Source organism: Neomonachus schauinslandi, chromosome 15, assembly GCF_002201575.2.
Source record: "Neomonachus schauinslandi chromosome 15, ASM220157v2, whole genome shotgun sequence".
In the NCBI taxonomy this organism is placed as follows: Eukaryota; Metazoa; Chordata; class Mammalia; order Carnivora; family Phocidae; genus Neomonachus; species Neomonachus schauinslandi.
In genome coordinates, this window is record NC_058417.1 from 42,634,073 (window position 1) to 42,649,176 (window position 15,104).

At 57.4% G+C, this 15,104-nt stretch overlaps 1 protein-coding gene across 1 annotated transcript in view; it reads right to left on the bottom strand.

Annotated features, from left to right (window-relative positions):
• Positions 1-3,300: 3,300 nt before the first annotated feature.
• Positions 3,301-15,104, bottom strand: part of WNT9B (Wnt family member 9B) — a 21,041-nt gene continuing 9,237 nt past the window's right edge. Inside the window, exons 4-7 of the mRNA XM_021678536.1 lie at positions 6,874-6,934; positions 6,255-6,511; positions 4,600-4,865; positions 3,301-3,774 (exon numbers count right to left, since the gene is read on the bottom strand). Of these exons, the coding sequence (XP_021534211.1) occupies positions 3,301-3,774; positions 4,600-4,865; positions 6,255-6,511; positions 6,874-6,934 (1,058 nt within the window). The remainder of the gene's footprint in view (positions 3,775-4,599; positions 4,866-6,254; positions 6,512-6,873; positions 6,935-15,104) is intronic.

The following is a 15,104-nucleotide window of genomic DNA, read 5'->3' on the forward strand; positions in this document are numbered from 1 at the left end:
CGTGAAGGACACAGGGACACTGGGCTTATCTGGACAGGGGGAGGGACACGATGCGCCCACGAGAGCCAGGCGGGAACATCCATGAGTGAGGTGGACTGAGGTGGGGGGTACTTGGCAAACTGGGGACCCCCATGTGGCCTAATAGGGTTCCCTCTCTGTAGCTGACTGTGGCCGGGTGAGAAAGTATGCCCCATTGGCCAGCCCGATTCATTGCACAAGGCAAGCCAGAAATCCAATGGAAAACAATTCGTTTTTAAGAGAAAACCACAAATGAGAGCAAACAAAACCCATCTGTGGGCCGGGAGGGGCCCTGTGGTGTCGCCCACTCCTCTCAAGCAGCCCCTGGGGCCCTTTCTCTCCAGGCCTGTCAGGCAGTCCCAGCCCCTGAGACACAGGACTCTGCTTGGAGAGATGCTGACGTGCTGTCCAGATCCGAAAGGCCGGGGTCACACACAGCAGAAGGAGCCACTTCCCTGGGCTCTTGGGCTCAACGTGTCTCCAGGCTTGGGGGCTCCTAGGCTCAGGGCAAGTCAGCTCGCACAGTGCCTGGCCCATGCAGTTTCAGAAAATACTCCTTGAGCGGACCTCCTTAGTGTGACTTGGGGCACAGCCCTCCATCTCTGGGCCGCATCTGTAAACCCCACACAGTATGAGCCCCCCACCACACACACAATTCAGGGATAACGGGGGAAATCAAGCGGGATTAAAGGTACAGGAGTGTTTCTGAAGACCGAAAGTGCTTTACAAACGCAAAGTGTGGCCATCTTTCTCGTCATCATTATTATGAGCAAGACAGTTTCGCCAGAGCAGAAGAGGGGCCTGGGACCCAGAACAGAGAATTTACAAAACCTTCACAAGGAAGATCCGGATCAAGCCCACTAGGGCTCATGCATGGAGGGGATGCGTTCTCACCAGCGCCAAGACAGGCTGCTTGCAGGACCTACGAGACAGCCCAGCCCCCTGGGGAAGAGCGCAGGGGCGGCCCTGCTCCGGCCAAGCGGTGTCTCCTCAGACAGGACGGCTTCTGATGGCACACACAACCCCCGCAGGTGCTGCCCACGAAATATAGAAACTATATAAATATTATACATAAATATTTTCTCATATATCTTAGCTATATAAATTATTCTCTTTTGCCCTAAAAACTACGTATGTGAGGTAGACAAAAAAATACCCTGTGAGCGTTTCCCTTAAAGCTGTAGAATGAGGGGCCCCAGCAGGGCTGAGGTGGACCTTTGGGGACACCCGGAAGAGAAAGGGTAGAGAAAGGAAGGAGAAGGGGGAGCTAGACGGGGAGGACCCCCCCCAGGCTGAGGGGCCCTCAGAGTCTGCCTTTATCCTCCTCCAACCCCAGCCAGCAGGAGAGTTGGGGTGCAGATGATATGTTGGTGGATCAGACTCCTTCTTCCTGCCAGGGAGGCCTCTGGCGCCTTATAACGAGGGCTAGGGCAAGGTGGAGGCAGAGTTGGGGTCTCAGAGGAACAAGATGGATTGGGCTGGCCAAGAAACAGTCTCCCTACAGTGGGGGGAGTGGAAGAAACTAGAAAACCAGCCCGCTCTCCTTTTTGCTCTTCCTGACAAGAGGTAGGCCGGCTGCCTGGGCCAGCAAGGTCAGTCCAGCGAGGGGGGTCTCAGGTAAGTTTGGCTTCTCCTCAGAACTTCTGCAGCCAGAGATCCTTCCAGCATCTCACAAGCTGCCCTGACTCACCAAAGCCAGGGAAGCTCCTCACCCTTGGATGTCCCAGGGAGCCTGGGGCTCCTTCCTGGGCTCGAACTGGTGGTTTCTGAGCATACGGCTGATTCTGAAGTTTCCGTTCAGCAGAGGGTCAGCAACTCTGGGTTCAGGGAGAAAGGAAGCTGACAGAGGGCGCGGCAGGGCCGGCAAAGCGGCCAAGGGCTTCCCGAAGGAGGTCACTCACTTCCTCCTGGCTGGCATTCAGCTTCTAGCAGAGTGACCCCTGCAAGGTCCTGGTTCTGAACCAGAGTGTGTGCTGCTAAATGGGAACCCTCCAGCCTGGCAGGTCCAAGGGGTGTGCATGCGTGTGTGTGTGTATGTACCAGCTACTCTCTCCTCCTCCCACACAGGGGCCTTGGCAGGTAGCCCCTTAAATGTCCACAGGATCAGAGGAAATTAGCAGAGTCACTTCTATTCCTCAGGTATGAGCCAAAGTGGGGGCCCTCCGTGAGTGAAGGGGGCCCCCAAGGAGGCAGGCTTAGCAAAGCCTGTAACGTCAGGGCAAAACCTTAATTAAATGAGTAGCTAGAAGAGTGGAATTGTAACCGGAGCCAGAACTCTTCTGGGTCGCGAACGTCAGCTGCGTTGGGGCCTCATGGAACGGGTGACCGCAGCCACGGGCAGTTGACCAAACAGGGCCTAAGGGGAAGCTGAGAAGCCGAGCTCCCTGCATCCCTGCCTCCAACCAAAGGCTGTCACCCTCGCCTGGGCTGGGACTAAAGGTTCCCCAGCCGGAAAACAGGGGAGGGGTCGCTGTCGCTCTGTACAGCCCCGGTTCTCTATCTGCGCACCAGCCGGGGACAGCGAGACCCCACCAGCCTCGCATCCGCTGGGGCTCTTACCGAGCGGGGCTGGCTGGGCGTGCATGACTCAGCTCTCAAGGCAAGAATGAGGCCTCAGTGCCTATTTTAAAAGCCAAATCAAGGACACAGGGCTCCAGGGCATGTATCTGACTTGGGTCCACTCGAGCCCAGCAAGCTTTCCTTTCTGCCAACAAACAGCCCCTACCTCCCGGCCTCTCCCCCGACCTCTAGCACAGCAAAGCCAACCGGGGGTGGAGCTGCATGGCCCCCAAGGCTCACTGTGACCTGAGCCGGGCCCCCGGGCTGGACTGACCCATCCCTGCCAGGCTCCAGCCTTGGCAACCAGCTGACACTGCCTTCCCATGCCCTGCTGGCCCGGGAGCTCACCTCCCAACATCTTGCTGGCTCTCGGCCACTCACCCGAGGAATGGAGCTAGCGGGATGTCCCCCGCCTAAGACCCTCAGTCCTGGCCTCCTCTTGGTCTCCCTTACCCGGCCCCCCACCTCCTTTCCGACTCTGTGCTCCTGCTCCAACAAGGCTGGGGACCCTCCGTGCAGGTCCCCGCGAGCCTCTCTCTGTGGAATGTGGACGGAGGGAAAGGCGGCTGAGGCCCCGGAGGGAGGAGTGCGCGTGCAGGGGCGCGGGCATCGGAGAGTGCCTGCCTGCTGTGCGTCCCTGCGGGGGGGGGGGGGGGGGGCCCGCTCAAAGGGGCCGAGAGCCGGGGGTCCTGGCAGCGCCCCCGGGCACCCCGGGCAGCCCGCCTAATGTTTGCAGGTGTACAGGAGCTCCTCCTGCACGCACTGCTGACACTCCACGTAGCAGCACCACTGTACCTGGCAGTGGCAGGAGAAGGCCACCAGGCGGCTCTGGGTGTCGTAGCCCCGCCCGCAGCACAGGCTGCTGCAGCTGGCCTCCCGGGAGCACGCCCTGCCCCCCGTGCCGGGCGAGTACTTGCTGGGCCGGCAGAAACTGGGCGAGTCTTCCATGTAGACCAGGTCCCCAGGCCGCGGGGCCAGGCCCTTGGTGGGGCTGCCGGGCCGGGCAGGGGCCCACAGCTCCAGGCGGCCCAAGGCCTCGTTGGTGGCGCTGGACACCTTGACGGCTGAGTCATAGCGCAGCTTGAGCGCCTGGCCCGTCTCTCGGAAGGGGGAGAGCTGCTTCCAGCAGGTGCGCACGGCGCAGGAGCCCGACACGCCGTGGCACTTACACGTGGTCCTGAGGCCACTCTTCACTGCCTGCAGGGAGAGACAGAATGCAGGTGTGGCCGGGGCCCCCGAGCCCACGGCGCCAGCCCGCCCCCAGAGCGTAGACCCTGGCAGGGACGTGGCGGCAGGATGGGCAAGAGGCAGCAGAAGGAGGCAAACAGGACCCAACCTAACCCACGTGCCGCCTTTGTGCAGACTAGTTCAAGGCCACCCTTCCTCTGGGCCAAGGTGCCTGCCTCGGGGAGAGCAGTGTGGGCCAGATCTCAGCCCCTGCTCCTTGCCTTGGCCCGAGTCCTGGTGGAGGAGAAAGCTTGCACAACTGAGCACAGCAGCCCTGGTTTACACCGAGTCAGCAGCAGTGAGGACGCGGAAGTCAGTTTCCAAAAGAAGCGGAACCCCGGCCTCTCCCAGCCTCTGATCCCAATAGACCGAGAAACTTTTTACCCTCCGGCCTCCCACTACCATGTGCCTCTGCTAAGCCCCTTCCCTTCCCTGGGCCTCCTCCGTCTTTCCGTCTGTAAAATGGAGGAAGCGGGGGTGTTGCACCAGATCAAAGCTTTCAAACTTGCTTCTGGGACGTCCAGGAAGGCCAGTCCCGGGAATGGAGACCCTTCTCCAAACATGTTTCAGCCTCATCAGGGCTCAGTCCCTAGCCTGGCTCCCACCTGCTGCCTAGCCTGCGATGGTGCCCAGGACCCTTCCCTACTTCCTGGCACCTGGTAAGGGCGTGTCGGTGGAAGGAATGGGGCTCCCCGGGGACAGCTGCGTCTGTGCCGAGGGGCCTCCTACAGACCGGCTGCCTGCACCAGCACCCTGGCTGGGGCAGGGCTCTGCGCCTCTGGGGAACGTGCTCACCTTGATGCCCACGTGGGTGTTGTGAGCATCCGCCCGGGCCCTCAGGTCTTTGCTTCCTCTCTTGGGCCCCAGGAAGTTGCTCAGGAACTTGGTGCTGTACTTGAGGTTGTCGCCGCACACGCCCCACTGCCAGGCCTGCCGGCTCTCCAGGCCCGGAGAGTCGTCACAGGTGCAGCGCTCCATGCGGCCGGCGCTGCAGGCCCGGGCCAGAGTGTGGGTGAGGGCGGCCGAGGACACTGCGTACAGGAAGGCCGTCTCCTTGAAACCTGGGCCAGGCACCCGAGGGATCCGGGAGGGAGGAGGAGAGTGGGCTCAGAGGCTGCCCTTTGCCCTCTGAGGGCAGAAGAGGATGATGGGGGCGCCGTGATGAGCCGGACGAGGGTCGTGTGGAGCTGAGGACATGGCTCGGGGCAGCCTCCTATCACCCGCCCCTTAGCCTCAGGCTGCAGGCTGCTGGGTAGATGGAACTTTCAGATTTACTATGGAGTATATGCCCAGATTCCTAGGGCAGCAGACAGGGGTTCCTGCCTCTAGGCGAGGACACTAAGATGCCGGGAAGTGACTTGGGCACATGCTGAGGCCAAACCACTGACCTTGACTCCAAGTGAATGTGTGGGCAAACTGGACCAACCCATTTCTGAGGCCCCTGATCCCCTGAAATATGCTCTGTGGGCGTCCTGGGCTTCAAGATCCCGCTTAGATGTCACTCTCTGCTCCCTACCTGTGCAGTAGACCCAGTGACAGAGTGACTTTGGGTCTCCTGCCTGACTTGTTCGGGGCTGATCATCCCAATCCCCGCCAGGACCATCGCTACTCCTGTACTCCTGCTGGGGCCTGGCGCAAACCCGGCCACCCTCCGCCGCTCTCCGGGGGACCTGGGTGCTGCTAACACGGGTGGGAGAGTAGCATCAGCTCCATCCCGGACCCTCCCCCGCCGTGGAGAGCAGCTGGCCTGGAAGGGGGCCGGCTCCCCTCTCTACCGTCACTGCCTTTCTGTGAAAGCCCCTTGCTCCTTGGTGACAGAGTCACATACTGAGCTGCTTCCCCCCCGAGGCTGTGTGCTCTCCAAGTGTAGATGGGGTGTGGTTCAGCTCTGTGCCTCCAGCTTCCGGCACAGAGGCCGGCTCACTGCGAGCCTCACCAGACGCTTAGTGAATGAGGTGTGGAGGGATGCAGGGAGGAAGGGAGGAGAGAAGAAGGTAGGGTGTGAATGGAAGGGAAGGACGGAATGACGGACCGACGGGTGCGATGAACAAAGTCACGGGTGAATGGGGGAACACATGAATTTGGCCCGTCTCCGGTTATTTGGCCAACTATTACCTGCCTTCCATCCTTATATGTTCTTGCCCCTTGTTTTGTGCACGTGTGTGCGGGAGGCTGAGGGAGGGGACTGGGGGACCACCCATCTCATCTGTGGGCTCCTCCTCGATCCAGGAATGGGCTGTGCCTCCTCTTCTCCCGGGTTTCCCTTGCTCCTCCACTCCCCCCCAAACCAAGGGAAAGGCTGGGCCTCATTAACTCCTGGGACTCTTCTAGCGGGGGACTATGCTAGGTTTGCAAGGGCAGCATGGCCTGGGCCCAGGGGCCGGGGGGGCAGGATGGCTGGCCCCCCCCCCCCCCCCCCCCCCCCCCCCCCCCGCAGCCCTCCTCCCTACCTCTCTTGAGCAGGCCGGTCCTCCCCTCCAGGCTGCAGTTCCAGCGCTCGTGTCGAAACTGGAATTGGCACTCGAGCAGGCTGAGGTGGGCAGCGTCCTGCAGGGTCTCGGCCAGGCCAGGCTCCCTCCGGCAGAGCTGCTTCTGCCGCCGGGACAGCTTCAGCAGGTCACACTGCTTCAGGTGGGCCCCACCCTGTGCAGGGGCCACGGCCGTGCCCAGCCCTGGGAAGGGCGTCAGGACCTCCCGCCCGGTCAGGCTAGAGGGAGTGAGAGAGGGAGACAGTGACCCTTGGGGGTCCTGATGGGGGAAGGGGGTAGGTAGGACAGGGGACAAGCAAGGGGGGAGGGGGCCCTCTTGGGGGCTTCATTTATTCCCTGCTGGGAGGCGGGCCAGCCCCATGTGGTTATGGGCCCATTTTTCAGAGTAGGAAACCCAAGTGCTTGGAACAAGCTCTCGTGCCCAAGTTTTCCAGAGGCCAATGTCTCTGCTGTTCTTACCCATTCTATTTCCCAAACTTGCCCAATCATAAAAATCATCTGGGTGCTTATTAAAAATATAGATGCCCAGGGTCCACACTGGGTCTGGAGTGCAGCCTGGGGATCTGTATTTACCACATACCTTGGGCAACGTCTATGATCGGGGATGTTTGGGAAGGACTGTGCATAGTACTGGCTGCTGTCTGGAGGGGGGAGCCACGTTCCTCAGAGCAGGGGCAGGCAGACGGATGGAGGTGCTGGGCAAACGCTCCGCAATTTCCCTGATATCCCTCTCTCCCTCAGGTTATACGGCTGCCCAAATAATCCCATGCCCACCTATCCTGTTTCTGCAATTCCCAGCTAGATCTTCAACCTTCTGGCCACTCAGTACCTGTTACAAAGAGATGCTTAGGGAGTACCTGGAGGGAGGGAGGGAGGGATGGAGGGAGGAAGGAAGGAAGGAAGGAAGGAAGGAAGGAAGGAAGGAAGGAAGGATGGATGGACAGATGGACGGATGGACAGATGGACGGATGGACAGATGAACTGACAGATGGGTGGATGAATTTCCATCACACCATCCCCTCCAGACTTCCTGTTCTACTATATCCGAAGTCCATGGATTCTGAAGTCAGGCTGCCACTTCCTAGCCGTGTCGCCTTGAAGCCTTGGTTTTCTCCTCTGGGAAGTGCAAAGGGGGATCCTTTCCACCTCCTGGGGCTGCTGGGACGATTATATGGAAAGTACCAACCACAGTGCCTGGGACACACTGGTTCACCTTTCTGCAGGCTGGAGTATCTCAAAATTCTTTCCTCTCGCAAGAGGCTTTATTCGTTAACCTGGGCAGATCTTCCCTTTGTCCAGATAAGGAAACAAAGTTTTATGGAGAGGCAGTGACTGGCCTGAGCCATAAAGCCGATGAGCAGCAAGACAGGGAATACCATTAGAGCTCACCTTCCCTCTCCGCAGAAGCTCTCTGAGATGATTCTCCTCTTTCCTATCCTGTCCCCTGGTGGCCCTCAGCATGGGTAGAATATACGCCATTCCAGGAGAGGCCCACACCCCACGGAGCCGAGGACATGGCTCTCCTGTTTGGAGCCACCTGACCCAGCCTGGACATCTGGCTGGATGCCACACTGCCCCAGGGAGAGTGTGGGTTCTGGCCAGGCCCCAGGTGCCCCCAGAAAGTGCCCGTAGATTCTAAATCCATCAGATGCAGCCAACCCAGTGTGGAGCATATCTCTGAAACCTCTGAGCAGAGACAGATGCTATCAGGCTCCTCCTGGCCCAGCCTGGCCCTAGGCTCCCCTGCTAGACAGGGTGAGGGCAGGGACCTGTTAATCATTAATCTGGGGGCAAATGGGTAAATTTCCGGTCCACCAGGTCTACACCCAAACCCCTCCCTGCAGCCTGGCAGGAAACCCTTAGAGCTTGACCCTTGGCAGGTCCAGATGTCAGCTCTAGCTGAGGGGGCCCCACCCTGACTGGCTTCCAGTATGAAGGGGACAAAGGGAGCAGGCACCAGTTAGTCCCTCAGATGGTCTCCTCCCCACAGCAGGTGCTGGTGTGAGGGAAAACTCTGCTCACGCTGTTCCTACCGTTCAGAAATTGGGACCGCCCTCGTAGCAGCTGATGGACAGATGAGAGAACACGCAGGGATTGAGGGCAATTTTGACCAGTGGGGCTGCACATCCTTCAAGGCCTGTCTCAGATGCCATTCCAAGAACAATAGCTATTACTATTATACCATTACAGCTTTCTATATATACCTTTATACATATACCATATATATATATATATATATACGATATATACCAAAGTATATAACATTATACTTTCTGTTACATAATTTCGATCATCTATCAGTTTTTGAGTCCCTATTACTAAGACCTTTAAATTGCAGACACCTGTTGAGTTGGCTACCCACTGGTTCTTCCCATCTACATGGTTACCACCATGTGGCTGACCATTTTATACCACATGACCCTGCCGCTCCGACCTAGCGATTGGACCAATGAGGATCACGTGACTCAGGCTGGGCCAATCAGTCCTTTCTCTGGGAATTTGGAATTTGAATTAAGTTGCGCTTACAGTTGCTTTCTCTCTCCGTCTTTCTTTGGGTGATTGGGCCTGTAACTCCGGAGATAAAAAGGAGAAGCTGGTCCAAAGAGAGAGCAAAACAATGAACCGAATGCATAGAGAGAAGCAGAGGTGAGAGTGGTGGGAGAATTTGGGGAGCTTTTTAGCCCCAGCCCCAGAGTCTTCCTGTGGGCAGCCGGGTTCTTACCTTCGACACTCCTATCTATAGTAGGGCGTTAAGGCTTGGAGTTGGTCGTCTAACCAAGGGTGCTGTCACTGATCATGAGCTTCTGACAGCTGTGAAGGACCAGCAGGCCCTAGCCTGCAGCTGTGAGCCAGGGCCAGCAAAGACCCTCTCTCCCATCCATAGGCCCCCTTTTTTTTTTTTAATTTCGTGTAATAGACCCTGTGATTGATGGCCCCAGAAAAAGTCCAGTATAAAGTCGGTTAATTTTATTAGCAGTAATGACACTTAGTAGCGATTAATGGTCAGGAAAGGCAGCCAACCGCATAGAGGCCTCAGGCCACACTGGGCCCTGGTCTGTCCGAGAAGACTAGCCTGGCACTGCCTTAGGAGCCCTCTCAGGACCTACGAAGACAGCTGGGAGATCTTCCAGGACCCAGTTTCCCTTTTCCTTATTTCCTATGTTGTGGTTGGGATCACATTTCCTTTGAAGAAACAGTGCCGTGACATCAACTTTAGAAAACACCGTATTTCCTCAGATGCTGTTAGTGAGCTATCGTCCACATGCCCATCCCGTGGCATCTGCTAGGGAAGCCTTCTTCCCGGACCTCAGAAGAATTCTAGGCATTGCAGGCTCCCGTCCATTTCGGGGTCTGTGGGCATGATCCCCTCCCCTTGAAGAAACCACATTCCCTGGCACCCCAGGGCTGAGAACCCCACCCACCCCTGCCTCTCTGCAGAATCTTAATCGCCCACATGTTAGTTGGGCCCCATGGGGGTAAGATGTACACCTGGGAAGATCAAGTGAGCTTCGTCAGTCGTATGAATCCAGACAAAATTTGGAGTTTTCATAAAGACGCTGCCCTGTGGTCTGGTCAGATGCTACCAACCAAATAAGTAGCCAGTGTCCTGAGCTCAAGAGCAGAGGATGAACAACTTGCGAAGTTGTTAGCTGCTCTTCTGGGCTGTGGGACGAGAGCTCCTCCAGACTTCTGCCCAGCTCAAGTGCTCCTGAGCCCTGTGGGACCAGGCCACCCCCCAACAGGCTTTGGTGCAGCTCGTCTCCCCCATTTCTGCTTCCAGTCGCCACCCCCCGCCCCAGGCTGACTTCCAGTCCCTCTTCTCCTGCGAAGAAAGCAACAATCCCATGTGACCAGCTCCATTCTCCTCCCTTCTTTGCCTCCAGCCTGAGACCCTCTGCTCTCTGTACCCTCAGCCCTTAGTTTAATAATAAGACCAGAAACCCCCACCCCTATACAACAAGATGTCTCTGGCTTTGACTCCGGAGCATCCCCAGCTGTTCCCTGGGCCACCTTGTCTCTTCCCAGGGTGGGAAAAGTCAAGGGTTCCCCTCAGGACTTCACCTCACATACACCCCTACCCCCAGATCTCCTCTGCCCGCTGCTGGCCCTTCCTCCCCTGGCCTCCTTTCACTCCCCAACGCTCACCCCATCCACAGTTTTGGCTAAAGCAGCTCCACCTGGGATGACCCTGAAGGAAGGAAAAGAAGATTCTCCCAGGATTTGGAGAAAGTGTCCCAGGAGGCTGCTTTTGTTTACCTTCAACAGGACCCCAGTCACCGCCAAGCCCCGGAGAGGAAATGGAGCTCACCTTGGGATAATCACTCACCACCTGCTGGAGTAGGGAACCCAAGGACCCCAGGCCCCCAAGCTGTTCTGGCCTGGGTAGTCTGGTCCCAGGTCTGCCCTCGCTCACTGGCGACCTTGGGAAGGTCCACTCTCCCGCTGAGCTCATCCCATCTAACAAATACACATTGGCTAGTGGGAGAGCATGACGGGACCAGGCTGCCTGTGTTCAAATCCTGCCTCCACCTCTTACCAGTTGTGTCAGCTTGGGCAAAGCTCTTCACCTCCCTGTGCCTCACCTATAAAATGCAGATCACCACAGTACCCACCTCGCGGGGCTTTGGGGAGGATTAAATGAGTTAACATTTGCACAGGTCTTAGAACAGTGCCTGACACATAGTAAGCTCCAGAGAAGTGTCATTCTTGAGCACTCACTATGTGCCAGGCTCCATGCTGGCCACGGGGACGTGCTCCTGCCCCTGAGGAGCTCCAGTCTAGAAGGAACTTGGTAGGATTCAGTAGTGCTCCAGATTCTCCCAAGGCCCTAAGAAGCAGAAGAAAGCTTTGAACCAGCCCAGCTCCCGGTGGAACAACCAGGACGTGCTCAGGGATCAGAACTCTTAGCTCCATCTGGGTGAGAACCTGACCTTGGCCAGGCCCATCCTACCTGTAGTAAGGGGCCTGGGGGGTGGGGAGGAGGCAGGAGGAAGGTCCTAGGGAGGCTTCCTGGCTAGTCGGGGAGGACCAGGCAGGTATAGTGCATTTCCCATCACTTGGGGGTGCCCCAGGCGCTGTTCTCCCCCCGACACACACACCCACCCTTGTTTCTGCTTGAGAGGGTCTGACGGTTCCAGAGGAGGTCACCCCCAGGATGTGGGTGAGGGAGTGGGTGGGTGGTGTAGGACAAGGCTGGCGGTTTCCAGGGCACCAGGCAATGCCAGCCTGTCTAGACCCTTAGCTGGAGGGGCCAGGAGCTGTGCCTGGCACCAGGGACCTTGCCAACTGTGGGCAGCTGCCTGGGAACCAGGAAAGCCTTGCCCTGCCCGGAGCATTGGCCTTGGCCCTGCAAAACCCCATTAGATGCTCCCGATAACAGGCTTCCGCTGCAGGGCCATTTGCATGGTAAGTGTTCCCTTTGTGCTTTCATCTCAAACATCTCAGCCCACCTCACAGCCCTCACTAAATCCCCCTACACACCCACCCACACCCACCCACACACGCCCCACCCCCACCCGGTGCTCTCCATCACCCATCTCTTCCCAGCAGGGAGAGCTGCTGAGGGTGATGCCTGGCAGGGGAAGAGAGGGCCTTTGGCTCCAACAGTCCTTCTGGTGGGGGGGGGGTACCCTCAACACCCACCCCAAGCTTCTCTCCCCTCTTTCTGTCACGCTGAGGGGCCCCAAGTGGATGCTGCTGAGCAGCACGCCATTCCCTCCATCCTTCAGACTCCTTTCTCCTCTCCTGGATTCCGTGTCAACCTCATGCCTCCTCCAAGACCACGTCCTTAATGAGCAGCCTGGCCAAGTTGCCAGTTGCCATATCCTACCTCTACTTTTTTTTTTTTTTTAGATTACTTATTTATTTATTTGACAGAGACAGAGATAGTGAGAGCAGGAACACAAGCAGGGGGAGTGGGAGAGGGAGAAGCAGGCTTCCCCCCGAGGAGGGAGCCCGATGTGGGGCTCGATCCCAGGACCCTGAGATCATGACCTGAGCTGAAGGCAGGCGCTTAAACCGAATGAGCCACTCAGGCGCTCCCCCCACTTCTACTCCTAAAAGCTCCAGCCCCCTTCACTCACCCATTCACTTAAATATAAATATCAACGACTTTATTGAGGGTCAGCTTCATGCCAGGTCTCCCCACGGAAGACTGAAAGACACAAAAGATCACTCACTACATCCTTGTCGGCGTCCCCCTCAGCCCCTCTTGGCTCCACCCCTCCTTTCCTCCCCAGCTCTTAAGTTCAGGACTCCATGAACCCAGCTTGAGGACCGAATCTGGTCACCACCTCCCCCCCCCGCCCCCCCACCAGAGCTCATCCCCAGAGCCTCGTCCCCTACCCCAGCACAGCCCTGGCTCAGAGAGAAAAGAACTGGGCCCAGCTGTGGGTTTTGTCTCTCCAAGAACAGCTCCACTTCCTGTCTGCAGCCCCACGCACACCGGGCTGCCTGCTGAGGATGGCATCGGGCAGACGTGTGCTCACAGCTAAGTGAGCAGCAAGCCACCTGCCCAGCAAGCATGCTTTGCATCTCAACAATCTTGGGTATTTTGAGCTTGGCCAGTGCAACATCTGCGAAGGAAATGCTTGCCCTCCTCCTTCCTGTCTCTCTCCCTCTCCACTCAGGCTCAGGCAGAAGCACTGGAGGGGAAGCCTTCATCCCTGGCACATGGATCAGGTGGCACAGTGGCCACCAAAGGTCCCCATGTGCAGGGGGCTCCCTCGCTTCTGCAGGCCTGAGATTAGGAACATCTCCCCCCAGCTTCCTGGCTGGGTCCAAATGCACACCAATTGAATCATTATATTTTAAGGCTGGAGAAGCCCTTCAAGATCACCCAGTCCAGAGGTCTTTGCCCTGATGGCTCCTGGGAGGTATTGCAGAGGCTTCTGGGGGCAGGCAGGAGGGCAAGGGGTTTGCCAAGAGTGCAGGTCTCTGCTTTGACCTGTCTGGTGCCCTGGGAGTTCATGTAATATTTATTGTCCAAGGTGACCCAGGACTAGGATGGGATTCCTGATTGTTTCTGTCAAGCCAGGCAGTTTCTGCTTTCAGTTTCAACGCAACACTTCAGGGAAACAAAATCAGCACCACCACAGCAAATGCCTAGGATGAAAGGAACACAAGATGGGTAGGACTGAAAGGAAGGCAATCTGGTTAGGATTCCTCTGGACCCCTGGGCAGCTAAAGGGAGAGAAGTATGCTTTGTTTAAAAGCCTACTTTTTTCCCGGTCTAAAACTCAGTTTCTTTTTGGCTAAACATCAGAAATAAAGCTTAGAGAAGTGGCCTGCTTATTCATACTAAAGTGTGAGAGTCTGATGCAATCCTAGTGCCTGACAACCTACTTGGCTAGACAGAAGGAAGATCACAGGAGAGGGTCTAGGATCATGAAGAAACCGAAGAGGAAGGGGAAGCCTAGAGCAAGGACGGGTCGGGGGTAGAGAAAAGTGGGGCTGGAAGCCTTAAGACAAGCTTTCCCAGCTTCTTGGGTTCACAGGCCCAGACCTGACCCACGGGAGGAGTAGTTTAGAGGACACAGGGTGGGGACTGCAGGAAAAGGCAAGTAGTCTCTGAGGATGTCTCTTCTTATGGCAGGCAACACGCCCACCCAGTTCGGCCCCAACCTTGAAACCCTGGCTCCCAGGCTAGGTGACTTCGACCAAGTTATTAAACCATAGTAAGTTCACCAACTCCCCAGCTGGACAGGCTCTGGGTGGTCTCCCTCTTCCCCACAGATGGGCAGGCAGGCTCAGGCTGAGCTGGGGGCCCTGGAAGAGCCAGGCCCCCGAGGAACGCCCTATGTGTGATCCCTGTGTGATTCGGGTAGTTCCGCTGTTTGCGGCTGCTCTAGGCAGAGATGTCCCATGCTGCCTGTTCCATTTGTCCTCCTCCAGGGCCCAGGGATGGTCCACACCTCCACACCTCTCCTCTCAGCTCCAAGGACAGCAGGAGCCTCCCAATCTGGTGAAGGAGCCACGTCCTGAATGTGCCTAGGGGACACCTGGGTGGTCAGGACTGCCCTAAGGGATGAAGTAGTAAGGGGCTCCCTTGGGCATAGAGCGGGGTTCCCCCCCACACCCCCTCAGAGCTGGACCAGGACAGCTTCCCACCTTGGACAGTCCTGGACTCAGAGCCAGCTGGGGCTGTAGCAGAGGGTCCATCCCCTCGGGCAGTCTTTTCCTGGTCCTCCTGCCATGGCTACCTCAGTCCACTTCATGCCTTCCTTCAAGCTGTAACCCCTACCTGCGATGCCTCTCCCAGTCCAAAAGTCCTCATGGATTTCCTGGACTCTTTTATGGCCACAGCCTTTTTCAATACTTGACTCAAAATGCAAGGAATGGGAAAGGTGATCCTGAGGCCCCATCCAGCGCTAGCATGCTCTGATGCTTGTCTGCCTCCTCCAGGAAGCCCTCCTTACTTGCCAGCCCCATCTCTCCTAACCATCCTCTTTCTTTGCGTTCTCTCACTTTTCAGATATAACATCCTTAGTTCTGCGTGGTTGACACTTTTTTCTTCCTCCTCAGAGCTGCACAGACAGACTCTCCAAGTAGCCTGTAAGCCCCTGGCAGAGGTCCTGGTTTCTCATACCCTGAGGTCCCCCGTCCCTAGCTCAGATCCTCAGACACCTGCTGGCTGCATAAATCCCTCAGATGTCCAACCCCAGGCGGGAGAGTATAGTTCCTCAGCCTCCCCTTCCACACCCCTGGCCTCCCTGCTGTCTCACTTCCAGGCTGCAGGGTCCACCCAACACCCCACACCCCCAACCTTCCCAAGCTCCGCTCTGCAGGCGGGGGGGGGGGGGGGGGGGGGGG